At 41.9% G+C, this 12,691-nt stretch overlaps 1 protein-coding gene across 1 annotated transcript in view; it reads right to left on the reverse strand.

Moving 5' to 3' along the window:
• PWP1 (PWP1 homolog, endonuclein) overlaps positions 1–12,691 on the reverse strand; it is a 327,492-nt gene that overhangs the window by 297,907 nt on the left and 16,894 nt on the right. Inside the window, exon 2 of the mRNA XM_086921581.1 lies at positions 11,082–11,140. Within this exon, the coding sequence (XP_086777707.1) occupies positions 11,082–11,140 (59 nt within the window). The remainder of the gene's footprint in view (positions 1–11,081; positions 11,141–12,691) is intronic.

Below are 12,691 nucleotides of genomic sequence, written 5' to 3' on the forward strand. Positions count from 1 at the left end.
GAAAACGAGGAGGTGGTGCAGTGCAGGGGCTGCAACCTCAGCAGGCAAGAAGAGCATTCCCTGGCTTTCAGTCGGTCCCTCATGTAATCAAATATGTCCAGGACAAGATGTGACTCGCGCAGCACAGTTTAAAGTCCTGCCAAACCCAATGCTTTCGCCAGCCATGACATGGTTCCAATGTATGAAGTTACGTAAGGTCCATCTCCGCCCTAAAGAGAGACAAGCCAGTTACAAAGCTATAGGTAGTGAGGGGGAGGACTTACCCCCTGCATCCGCCTTCCAGCCTCTTCGGTGAGCATGGGAAAACACAGTCACTGGAACCAAGCAATACCGGGCTGATGAGCCCTAGGTAAGGTAAAACCGGGCCTGGGGGCCTTTTGTTCTGTCTGGTTCACAGAGGACATGGCTTTGCAGTTCACCCTGCACTGTTCCCACTGGAGCACGGTAAAGACTGATTTGCATATGGCTCGGTCCACATTGAGGTGGCATGGTCTGCAAAATAACGATGGACTGTGATGTGTCCCGAGTAATTACCAGTGACGGAGATTAATTCAAGCAATCCATCCAGCATTTTTTTCTACACTTAAGCAGGAGAAAATGGCACACGATGAGAAGCTCACACCTCAGGAAAAAGGGTCCTAACAATCAATTGAAGGACCCTCGATGCATCCAAACTATAATGTAACAATAGTTCTTAATGTATGAGCAAACATGCCATATTGACTGTCACGTATACTGTGTGCATTTGCACAGCTCAGTAGGTAGCACCTTTGGGTGCATGAAGTTCCGCAGAGGAAGCCAAAACATGCACATTACCAATATTTCTTAGAAACTGTAAGCGTTTAAAGCAAGCATTAGCATTCATTTTAAATATAAAGCACAACGGGCGCCCAATGTAATAAGAAAGAAAGTTGTCAACCAACTGAATGCATCTCTTTATTAAATACAGTTCTCAGCAGAGTTGCTTCTGGGGGGTAAACATAACTCCGTACCCGAGGCAGTAAAAGTTACTTCATCTTGCCCAAACGTTTTATGCAAATATATTCTATTCATTCGACTGCATCTTATTATAGTCTTAGATAAGGTACACAGTGTCTTGTGATCATATATTGGTTTGCATATAGTTTAATAAGTGATTGAAGAAAACCTCTAAACAGCAAAGTTTAAAGAAGGGGAAAATTCTTATCTACAAATTGTATGCAAGAAACAATGCACTTACATGAAAGTAAATGTTAAACATTTAATCATAAAGATCCATATAATTAAATAATGCTCTCAAACATAAAAAGAGTTTAAATTCACAAACAACTGCAACATTTGAACAATTTTATGTACGAAAAATGTTAAATGTCCTAAAATTAAGCATTTATCAATTTGTTAATCATTTAACAACTCTAATGTGCAAATCATAGGGAACCATTGGGTTTCTGATGTAAACAGCACTTGCATACCCATGATATGCATGTGATGCACATGAAGTGTTTTGGTTTTGCCTGAAAAATGGTCTGTTAATACTTATCATTTATATCCTGTTGGATCCTATTGTTTAAACAAAATATCAAGAGCTACAGGGAAGTGAGCCTAAGCAAGAAAGGGACTAGCCCAAAGAAGTACAAACGCAGCAGTGTTAATTCACTTTATGCTGTGCTGTGTGAAGCAACTGCCTGAAGTGGTGATGAGGCCTCTCCATTGCCAAGAGGTCCATCTGCAAATGCCTTACTTCAGTGACACAATCGCCAATTCCCTTTGCTTGAGTTGTGTCCTGGCAGCAAGCAGATGTAAAACGCCAAATGTAAAACGCCAAAGTGCGTTTGCTCACAGCTAGCTACAAAACTGAAGAGATAAGGCAAACAAAAATGCACCTGCATGTCACTTTACACATCACAAGTAAAATAAAATTCGGTTTCAAGTGTTTTGGACTTTTAAGCTCTGCATCCATCTTTGGTGAGAAGGGCTCCACATATTATGTAGGAATGGCACAAAGTGTGACACATTATGCCAATATCACACATATCAAAGAGAAGGGGTAGATAAGAACTCTTCATAGAAGACCATCAGACATCTAGAAATAAGACATAGCACTTAACTCCCATAGCACTATTTACATGAACTGTTGATGAGACAGAAAATACCTCTGTATGGAAAAGGATAAGTGCCCCTGCCGGGAGAGCACAACTGTACTTTTCTCTGGATCGCCAATGTTGATTTTTGATATAGGCCGGTTTCATGGATTGCGGTTTGGTTGGGCTGGAGGGGGCCCACAGTGCGACCATCATAGTGGTGGAAAGTTACTGCCTTTACCAGGAGTTATATTCAGCAAATGGCTGTGGTTTACTTGGAATAGCATTGAACGAGAGGAGTAACGCTTTGCAATTAAATCACAGCGAATATAAGAAAAAATGCAATCAATTAATAAAACCTAACACACGAAAAAACACCCAAAGGAAATTATTAAAGAAACAAATCATACAATTTCCACTCTTATCCAGTTAACCCCAACCCATAGGTTACTAGCCACCCAGCATAAAATATGAGATGTCAGAATTTGGTCAGACATAACATTCTTTAATCAAAGCAAGTGATTATGAAGCAACACATATAATGCTGATACACAGTCTGAAGTATAAATGGCTACCATTGATTTAACAACGACACAGGGCGTGTTTGCCTGTTAGGATTTATGAATGGATTTAGTTTTTTCTTACATGTGCTGTCATTTAATTGCATAGCAACATCATCAAATAAAATTATGGATGGAGTGCTAGAACTTTTCCAACACTCATCCCCAGTCACAGGGTTCAATCCATCATTATTTTGCTCGCCACGTCACCCCAGTTGGGACTCAGCCATATGCAAATCAGTCTTCTCAGGGTAATTGGGTCGACTCCGTAAGTTATTACCATTCACCAAGAGTTAAGCAGTATGAGAGTGGTGGTGACAGCATACCTTGTGTTGATCAGTAGGAGTGAACAGTTCCCTTTTAACCTGTGTTAATGGAGAGTTGCATACAGGTTCACTCACTTTTTAAAGTTCCGGTGCTGTGCGCTTAACTCACCCTTGGCTTATATTAGTTAGTTGTGTTGTGCTGTGGAGTGCAGGATTGGTGACTCATGCACTGGTTGTATGTGGTGTAGCTGGGAAGGATACAGTACAGGGATAGAGCAGTGTTGTGCAGTGCGTGCATGGTGAGTGCACATACTGGGTGTATGAGTAACTGCAAGGAGTCCAGTATATGAAAAATGCAGTGCTGTACAATGAGTACATGTACTGGGTGTATGTGTATCCTGCGAGGAGTACAGTGCATGGAGGTGTAGTGTTGTGCAGAGCACGCATTGCGACTGTGTGCGCTCGTTGAGGTGTGTCTGCAAGTAACACAATACAGAAAGGCTAGAGTACTGAGCAGTGCATGCAGAACGAATGTGTGAGCTGAGTGTATGTGTGCCTGTGGTGTAACAATACATGAGAGTACAGTGCTGGACAGTGTGTTATGTATACATACACTGACTGCAAGTGTGCTTGTAATGGTACATTACATGGAGGACACGAGTTCCATTTTGGGAGGACACAGCCTGCCTGGTGAAGACGAGGAGGTAGAGGAATTGCTCCAGACATATTTGTGTATTGCTGCATTCCGGTTTGCTGGGTGGGACATACCGGAGAAGGGAGTGTCAGGTTCCCCCTGTACACTTCAAAGGGTTCTCTTTGATTTAGTGAAAAATCACAAGGAAAGGGCCTTGACAAATCTCAGGAAGGAGAAGTGTCTGATAAGGGAATCGTAAAGAGTGGGACTAGTAGCCAGAGATTAAGCTGTTGATGCACATATCACTGTGGCTGATATCCTGTTTTGAAATGTAGTCATTCCCATGGCCTGTGTTGTTGGCTTATCATTTCAGATTCGTTCCTGCTATGACACATGGCTTTTGAAGAAGAAGAGGGAGAGGAGTAGTATGTAATTCAAAAGAAGCAGAACCCCAGCGTAAAACTTTAAAGAACTAGACACTCATTCAAATTTGGTGTCTGAAAATGAACTATAAGACCAGAGGTTGGAACCCTCAAATTTGTCATCTGCTAACCTGCCAGATGGGCTGTGTGAAATGGGGAAGCTCTTTAAATCCTCTGTCTGTGATCAAGACCAGAAGCCAATGCCCGCTAGTCATCTTACTGGGTGAGGGGAGATCACCCTAGAAAACCAAGACCACCTGCTCTGGAGCTTGGCGCACACGCACCTGCCTGTTTGCCAAGAAAAGTGTGGCCTGTGAGGAAGAGGAGATCGCTGGAGGAAGCAAGGTACAGTGGAGAGCCCTATGGAGTGGACTCCTAGTGCAAGTTGTAAGGAGATGGCTGCTGCACTGATCATGTTGTTGCCTCTGTGCAGGACTGAGTAGGTAACCCCACATGCCAGGAGAGGGCAGCCATTAAGATATCTGTGTGAAAAGATTGGCATGCTGAAAGGGCTAAAGTCAGTCAGGAGGGCCGCTGTGGAAAAGGCCGACTTGGGATCAGGGAGGTGGTGACTCCAAGGGCCTCCGTAGTAAGAACTGCCGTGCGGTAAGAGACAAAGATTTGCTTGGCAGTAGTGTGACAATCCCGTATGCCAAGCGGGGCAGCCGTGAATTATTGTGCTGTGTGGATCAGGCAGGAGCCCATGATCTGTGAGAAACCCAGGGGTCAGCAGGAGCAACAAGGACTGTACCTGACCAAGTAGACCGAGTGAGTACGCCGAGTGAGCATCACCACCTCAATGAGATCAGGAGCATCAGAATCACCCCACTGCCCCTTACAAGCTTGGAAATGTTCCCCCAAGGAGGAGTGTGGAAACAATTCTGATTGTTGCTGTAGAAACAACACATAGGCTAAGAATAGAGCCCAGTGCTGCTGCAGATTCCATGTGCAGCTGATTCACTTATGAAGGACCGGAGCTGTTCAGAGTGCCCATCTGACATGGCACACTCCAAGACACTTGCACACATCCTCCATGCCGGAGTGGGTAAGACTTGTTACAGCCCTACAGGGTCCTGGGAAACTCACTGCTGAAAGTGCTGCCACACTGACAATTTTTTTTTACTGTAATTGAAGAGTCAGAGTGGACTCTAGAGAGAAGTTCTACTGGTGACTATTCCCTGGATGTGGGCACCAGTGAAGGGGAAATAACCCAAATCACATTGTGAAGAAAGGATAGGAACAGGGACTTACCACTATATTAGAGCCCCGTCTTCAAGGGGAAATGTTTGTCTGCGAATGCAACCATACTTTGAATGAGTAGTGTTAGAAATAAAGTACATTTGGTTATAAAAATAGTATTTGGTTGGACCTTGATTTATCGCTGCTGCTGCATGCGTTTTGAGTTATGAGCCATATTCACAAAACTGTATACACACCTTCTTCCCCCAGGGGAACCTTAGACTTCTCGTGCATATCTACCCCTGACAGTCAAGTGCAGAAGGGGTACTTTGCCCAATTGCTCAGGGTCCATAATAGGTCAGGCCACAGGACATCAGGAGTAAAAGGTCTTAACCCCCCACGATTGGCCCCGGTGGGCACACTGACGTTCTTCAAAGTGTTCTGACAACTGATTTAAAACAGGTTGCTTCAAGGTCTATTACAGAAATATAACAAATACAAAAATACATTAAATATCCATTCAACTCTTGATGTCTTTTTAAAAATTTAGTTTATACCTTCTCCAAGCGTTCTTTTTTAATGACCAACACGTGTTTCGCGACTTGTTCAAATATATATGGGGCTTCATCAGGGCCAAACACTGATTGAAACTGAAAATGAGCCAAATGTCACTACAGTAGCAGACCAAAAAGGAAAGGCATGAGCATAAAGATAACAAGAGTGAAATTTGAAAGCATAATTAATACATTCAAGAGTTGAATAGATATTCAATGTATTTTTGTCTTTTAAATACTTCTATATTAGATCTCGAAACGACCTGTCTTTAACCAATACCACACTTTATGGAACATTTGTGGCATTTAACATTCAGTATTGGTACTCACTGAAACTAATTTCATCAACTTGAGAACTTTAAGATCTTCCCATTTAAACCTTCTTTCTATCCCTTCTTTTAATAGGAAGACATTCTAGTTTTTTAACACTAGCCTCATGTATCTGGAAAACCCTCCCTTTCTTCCTCAGGTTTGCCTCCTGTTATTCAAAAATGTAGGAAACTCTTAAAGACCTGGCTTTTTAGGGCGGCATACAATTAACTAATCATAGCATATCATTGAAGTTTTGCTTCTGCAGCTCTAGCGCCAAGAGACCTTACAGTGGATGTGCACTTTACAGAGCCTAGTAACATAACATAACAATACATTATTGAGTTAACATCAGCAAAGAATCAAAATTCTACTTTACTGGTTACGCACACTTGCTTTGTAGTGAGGGCATAACGGATTGTGTATCATACCATGACTGTAACTTAAGACCAGCAGGTGACACAAGAATCTTTAAAAAAAATATTTATCCACCAAGATACCCGACTTAAAATACAGACCAGTGCACTACAAGCAATCATTAGCAAATCTTATGATGATTCAACCCTATGTCTAGAGATTGCAAGCAGAGGCTTCCAGCAGGTACATTAACCATCCGAGTTTTCAGTCCTACTGCATGCACATATGTCTGCAGCAGATGTCTTAAATACCGACCTTAAATGGCAGCTTCTTTAAGGCCTATTAAGTAAGACAGAACAACGTTCTTGCCAATGGGTGCTGGAGGAGGTGACAGATGCACTACATGGTGAAGCCCACATACCTTGCCTGGCTGTCAAAGAGGTCCATCACTTGGCTAATTTATTTGCTAGCCTAATGCAGACCTCTGAATACGGCCTGTGAGGTTCTTTGTAATCCTTGGTCTTTCCTAGAGAACACTTTCCGGTTCCCCTAATCAGTCTCAAAACAATTTGATCCCTTCCATTAACCAGATTTGTTCTTCCTAGACTCCGAGCCACTAACCCTTTGATACTTGCAGGTTTGGGTTGCAAGATCTCTCTTAAGATTCAGGAACACCCTATTCTAAAATAGGAGAAACAGCAGACTTCCCTAATCCAAAGATAGATGTTGACATAGTACAGCAAATACTAAAAAGTAAAATAAATGGTGCTATTGTTTTTGCAAGGCTCCCAAAGGTTATATATAGTAAGTGTGTTGTTGACATGTTAATGTAAATGGGGATTGCGATGAGTTAATGATTGTGAGCAGTGCAGTAAGGCTCACTCATATTAGCAAGCAGATCAGTACTGAAATCACAATAAACCATAAACAGCAGACACAGCAGTCATTGTCAACTGCAAAGTTACAGCCAATATTTTTGTCAGGAGTATCAACAGTTAAGTTCCCCTTCCAAAGAATAGCATTAAGTAGTAATGAAGTCCAAAAGGCAAGATGTAGTTCAAGTAGGTTTTTTGGGTGCAGTTACAAGTAGATGTGTAGCATCCCCACCAGAAGCAGCCTGCCTGCTGCTCACCCCATTCTTCAACGGTCACACTTCACCTCACAGGCATCCAAATATTCCAATCTGCATCATCACTCCAACATTCCATACAGAACACAGCACGTTCACATTGGCTGAGCAGGTAGAGAGATAAAGGCAGGATATTAACATGAATAAGATACTACACATTGGTCACTGACACCTATGAGAGAGGATTGTAGTACATTTTATTTGTGAACATCAGGTCACAAACACTTCAATAGTCACAAAGCATAAAATAAGCGTAACTTAGGTTTTCATGGTTGATATGTTGCATTGATTTGGTTTGGTTACATTACATTTTAAATGTTACTATATTTTTTTGCAGTACTACTAGAGTCTTGTCATTTTCACTAAGTATCAATTCAGGCTCTATTCTTCACTGTTATGCACATCGTAATAATGAGGTTAGTCTCAACTTTCGGAACAACGTGATAGTAGAAGTGCCCCTAAACAATTAGCAAAGCTGGAAAAAAGCTAGACAGCATTGTAAGCCAATGTCCTTTGTCTATATAGCACTGTGAAGGTCACAGAGCAAGACATGAACAAGGGGAGGTAGAAAACTTGTGTTCACACCCTCACTGAAACTCACCACCCATGTTAACATACATCCAACAGGAAATCCAGAAAATAATACAACAGGTAGAGCGCATTGCATCACTGTGCCTTGGTTTATCAATCCACATGACCAATAGTTCAACCCGGTTTTCAACAGTATTAAGGTGGGTAAATACAATACCCCATTTCATGCTCATCCCAACTTCAGTAAAAAATAAACTTCCAAACAAGTTCCACTGTGAGTACTTGCAGATAAATCTCATTCACAATCCAGTATCCAGCTACCTCTTGTGGTTGACTCAATGCTTGCCTTTGACCCTGTATACTGCTGCATTGCCTTTTTGGCTGGGTTTGTACTATACGAATATCACATACATACACTGACCGTGCAATAAAAGGTCATCTTTCATGCAGCTTGTAAGACTTATGCCCTTTGGCATGAAAAACAATGCTGAAATCCTTTGGGGTCTCCTGAACCGGGTGTTTACTGAGCACAAACAATTGTTAATCACACAACTAACTGAGAAGTTCATATTTAACCCCTTCCATGCTGATGACGGAACCGCTCCGTCATCAGCTACAGTTGAGCTGTGCTGATGACGGAGCGGTTCCGTCATGGCCCGGCCGCCGCGCCTGCGCGGCGCTGATTTCGCGCCTGCGCGGGCGTTCTAAAGAGCGGGGCGGGTCATGACGGAACCGCTCCGTCACCAGCACAGCTCAACTGTAGCTGGTGACGGAGCGGTTCTGTCACCAGCATGCGGCGGCCGCGCGGCCCCCCCGCCCCTTTAGCGCTGCGGCGGAATAGCCGCCGCAGCGAAGGGGTTAATATCTCAAGGCGATTCAAGATAGAAACAGTCAGCGCAAGCAAGCAAAGGTAGAGAGCAACTCAGCTTGGCCTTTCACTATGAATCAGAAGCAGGTTAAAGTCTTCCTTTCCATCATAAGGGACTCAAAGGTCTTGATCTTAGTCGAGTGACAACCTCTACACCAGGGCGGATGAAGTTTCAAAAGGTAGGTCCAGTGGGACCCAGAGTGCCAGAGATGTCAAGAATTGCTAATGAAAGCCTCAATTGAAAATGTTAAATTATTTCTGCAGACAGCAACCATGAGTAAGTAAGTAAGTATTATGCTTATAGAGCGCACAAACGCTGAGGCGTCTTGGCGCTATAGCAGGACACAGGTTTAGCACAGGAGGAGTACCTTACTTCTGCCTGGTAAATAGCCAATTCTTCAGCAACTTCCTGAACCATGGTCTGGAGGGTTTGAGTCGGATAACGTCTGGTAATTCATTCCATAATCTAGACGCACGATATGTCAGGCTTCTACCTCCCCATCTAGCTCTTTCTATTCTGGGTATCTGGACTAGACCTTTGTTGGCTGACCTAAGATTGCACCGAGCAGTATACTACTGAAATAATTTCTGTAGATCAACTAATCCTCCGCCAAACTGGGCTTTGTGTACCAGGCACAAAGCTTTAAACTCAATTTGCTGTTGCATCTGCAGCCAGTGAAGAGTTTTAATGCTGCCAGAGATGTGCTGGAATGTTGGAATGTTTAGCAGCATGCTAGCGGCAGGATTTTGTAAAGATTGAAGTTTGGACAGTTGGTGCTTGCTAATACCCATATAGAGGACATTGCAGTAGTCAATCCGTGAAAGAATCAAAGTGCCAACAACCAATATCCGTAGTTCAGGGGGGATGAAAGGAAACATTTTCCGTAGGACTTTTAACTGGAAGAAGCAGGCTGATGTAAGCTGGTTAATTTGGCCTAGGAAACTTAGTTGATCGTCCAACAAGATTCCCAAGTTCCTGACTTTTCCTGTGGGTACAGGGCATTGTCCTGCCTCTGCCGGCCACCATAGCTGGTTCCAGAGCGGTGCCCCAGTCCCAAACCCCATCACTTCAGTTTTTCCCGTATTTAGCTTAAGATAATTCTGGTGCATCCAATCCAGGATATGTTTTACACAGCCATGGAATTTCCCTGCGATGGTGTCCGCAATTTAAGAGATGGAAATGGCAAGTTATGAGTCATCAGCGAATGACACCAAAAATAACTCATGTCCACTGGCTCGCTCAGCCAGAGGTGTCACATAAATGTTGAAAAGTGTTGGAGACAAAGCTGACCCCTGCGGAGCTCCACAGGGGAGGGAAAATCTCTCTGATTGATGGTTGTCCCAGCACACCCTTTGTTCCCTAACTACGAGGAACAAGGTCAAAAGGCTAAGAGCCATCTCATTAATTCCTATCACTTTCCGCCTTGGAATCAGTACCTGATGGTTCATGGTATCAGATGCGGCTGAAAGGTCTAGTAGGATTAGAATGGCCTTTCCTCTACTATCCAGTTGCCTATGTATTTCCTCAGTAGCCAGAATTGGTCTGATTCAGTGGAGTGGTGTAGTCTGAAGCCATATTGAGAACAGTCTAAGATGTTATTATGCTCCAGGTAGCCCATTAAGTCTTGATTCATAGATCTAATGGTAGACAAGCTATGGGCCGATAGTTTTTAACCACATGGAGCTCCAAGGATGGTTTCTTTAAGATTGCCCGATACATGCCTTCTTCCAAGAAGTGGGGACGTTTTCTGAACTCATGATATTATTTAGAAGTGGGGCGAGTTGGTTACTGATTTTATTCGAGACCAAATGTATTATCGCCGGCTGGGTGCTGCTAGTAACAGATCATTTGCTCTCTCCGTAGATAGAGGGGTAAACCTGCTCAACTGACTTGATGTGGCTGGCCTAATTAAGCTAGCTGGCTCTGGCGTACTGGTACCGCAGGGGCTCGGGAATTTCCTTACGAATTCATTGTAGATCAGTTGTATTTTTGTCTGGAAGAAGCTTGCCATCTTGTCGCAGAAACTCTTGACTCAGGCTCACAATACTGAGGTAGTAGGATGACTCGGTCCCTACATGCTGATGTTTCATGGTACCAAGAATAGTTCTGTTCTAGAGTAGGATCCCTGCAACATTATCAAACACATATATATTTCAAAGCTAAAAATGTTCAAAATTCATAATGTTAAAATGAAACATAATAAGTACTTACTTCAGCTGTTCCTTTGCATCAGAAATTAGCCTCTTTAACTCTTCTTCGCTAAGCTTCACCTAAACAAAAAAAATAATTCATATTGAGTTATTTCTGGCTTGCACTTTAACCCGTGTACAACCTCAAAGTAACGACAAGGATTGCCTTACTGTATCTTCAAATGTTATCCAGCCCTATGGTCTGTTTTGGGGTTGTGAGTTTTTTAACAGGAGCTACCAGGAACAAGATAAAGCTGTTTTTATAACACCCAGCTGGGCCTAAAAGCCCTTTTTACAGTCGTTTATGCGCCTTTTGATATCTTGTCTTTGCACAAGGCCTCTAGCACTTTCGCACTTTACAATTTTATTTTGTGTAATTTAACCTGAATCCTGTTTTTGATACTGATACAAGGGAAGTTTCTATGTTATCTATTTTAAGTGAAATGAATGCTCTTTTTAAAATGTTGACTTTTATGGCTTTCAGTTGCCGAATAAAGTAACTTTTGCCTTGACAAGGAATGCCATTTGGAAAAACATTTACTTCAAGGTACAGCAGAAAAACACCAACCAATGATTCTCTCCATCAATTGATCCCGGAATATATAGACCAAAGGCTTTGTTTTTTTTTAATTCAAAGCAAAAGTCAGCTTAAGTCATGAATACCATGAAATGAATATACAACTACTACCTTTTAGCAAGGTCAGTTTAAAGGTCAAATCAAAAATTACTTTTTAGTTTTTACTGATTTTTACAGATAAATACAGAAAGAAGTGGAAAAATACAGAACGTTTGGCATCTTTTCAGTGACTCCAAATGTTGTTCATGAATTCCCAGGCAACAGTTGTGCAGGTTCAGAACATGTGAAATTAAAAAAAGTCATGCAAATTCCTTCAGTAACTGCATATCTCAACATATGTTTGTGCTATTATGCAAATGTTTTCATGTGGGTTTATTTTTTTATTAAAATTGGGTGCCTAATTTGCTAAAACTGGACAGGCATCAAAGTATGAGTGCACATTTATTTGCTAAATAAATGTGAAAATAAACGTTCTACTGTTTCATTTATTCACAAAGAACAAAATAAATAAATATGTATATATTATATATAAAAAATAAATACTGATAAGATGACCAAAGAATAAATATGGGTAAATACAGACGGAAATATTCAATAGATAAATACCATAAAACCGGGAGCACTATTTATGTTTAGAATAAATTAAAGAAAGGTACAATTCTGGAAAAAATGCTCATCTCTTGGCTTTGGTGTGAAACACCTTGATATGATTCAGGAGGTTATGCAAATAACGGGAATGTTTATTTGCTTTAGTATTTTTTGTAAGGTCTACATTACAAAAGCGGTTTGCCTTTTCTTCGGAAATAGAATTTTTCCTGTTTGGCTGAAATGATGATCAGTTACATCACAGATATTAAAGAAAACAAACCAGAGTGAGCTTAACTCACACCTATTTAGGTCTGGCTTTCTGCACGACTTATCGTTAATGTGCCTCGCCCCGAGGACTATTTCTGCCTCTCCTAATGGTACTGGGTGTTAGAAGCATCATTCCGCCTCCTATAAAATGCTTACAATGCAAAGCATAAAGGATCGTTTTAAAAGAACACGGAACGATC

This window comes from Lissotriton vulgaris, chromosome 1_1, assembly GCF_964263255.1.
Source record: "Lissotriton vulgaris chromosome 1_1, aLisVul1.2, whole genome shotgun sequence".
NCBI lineage: Eukaryota > Metazoa > Chordata > Amphibia > Caudata > Salamandridae > Lissotriton > Lissotriton vulgaris.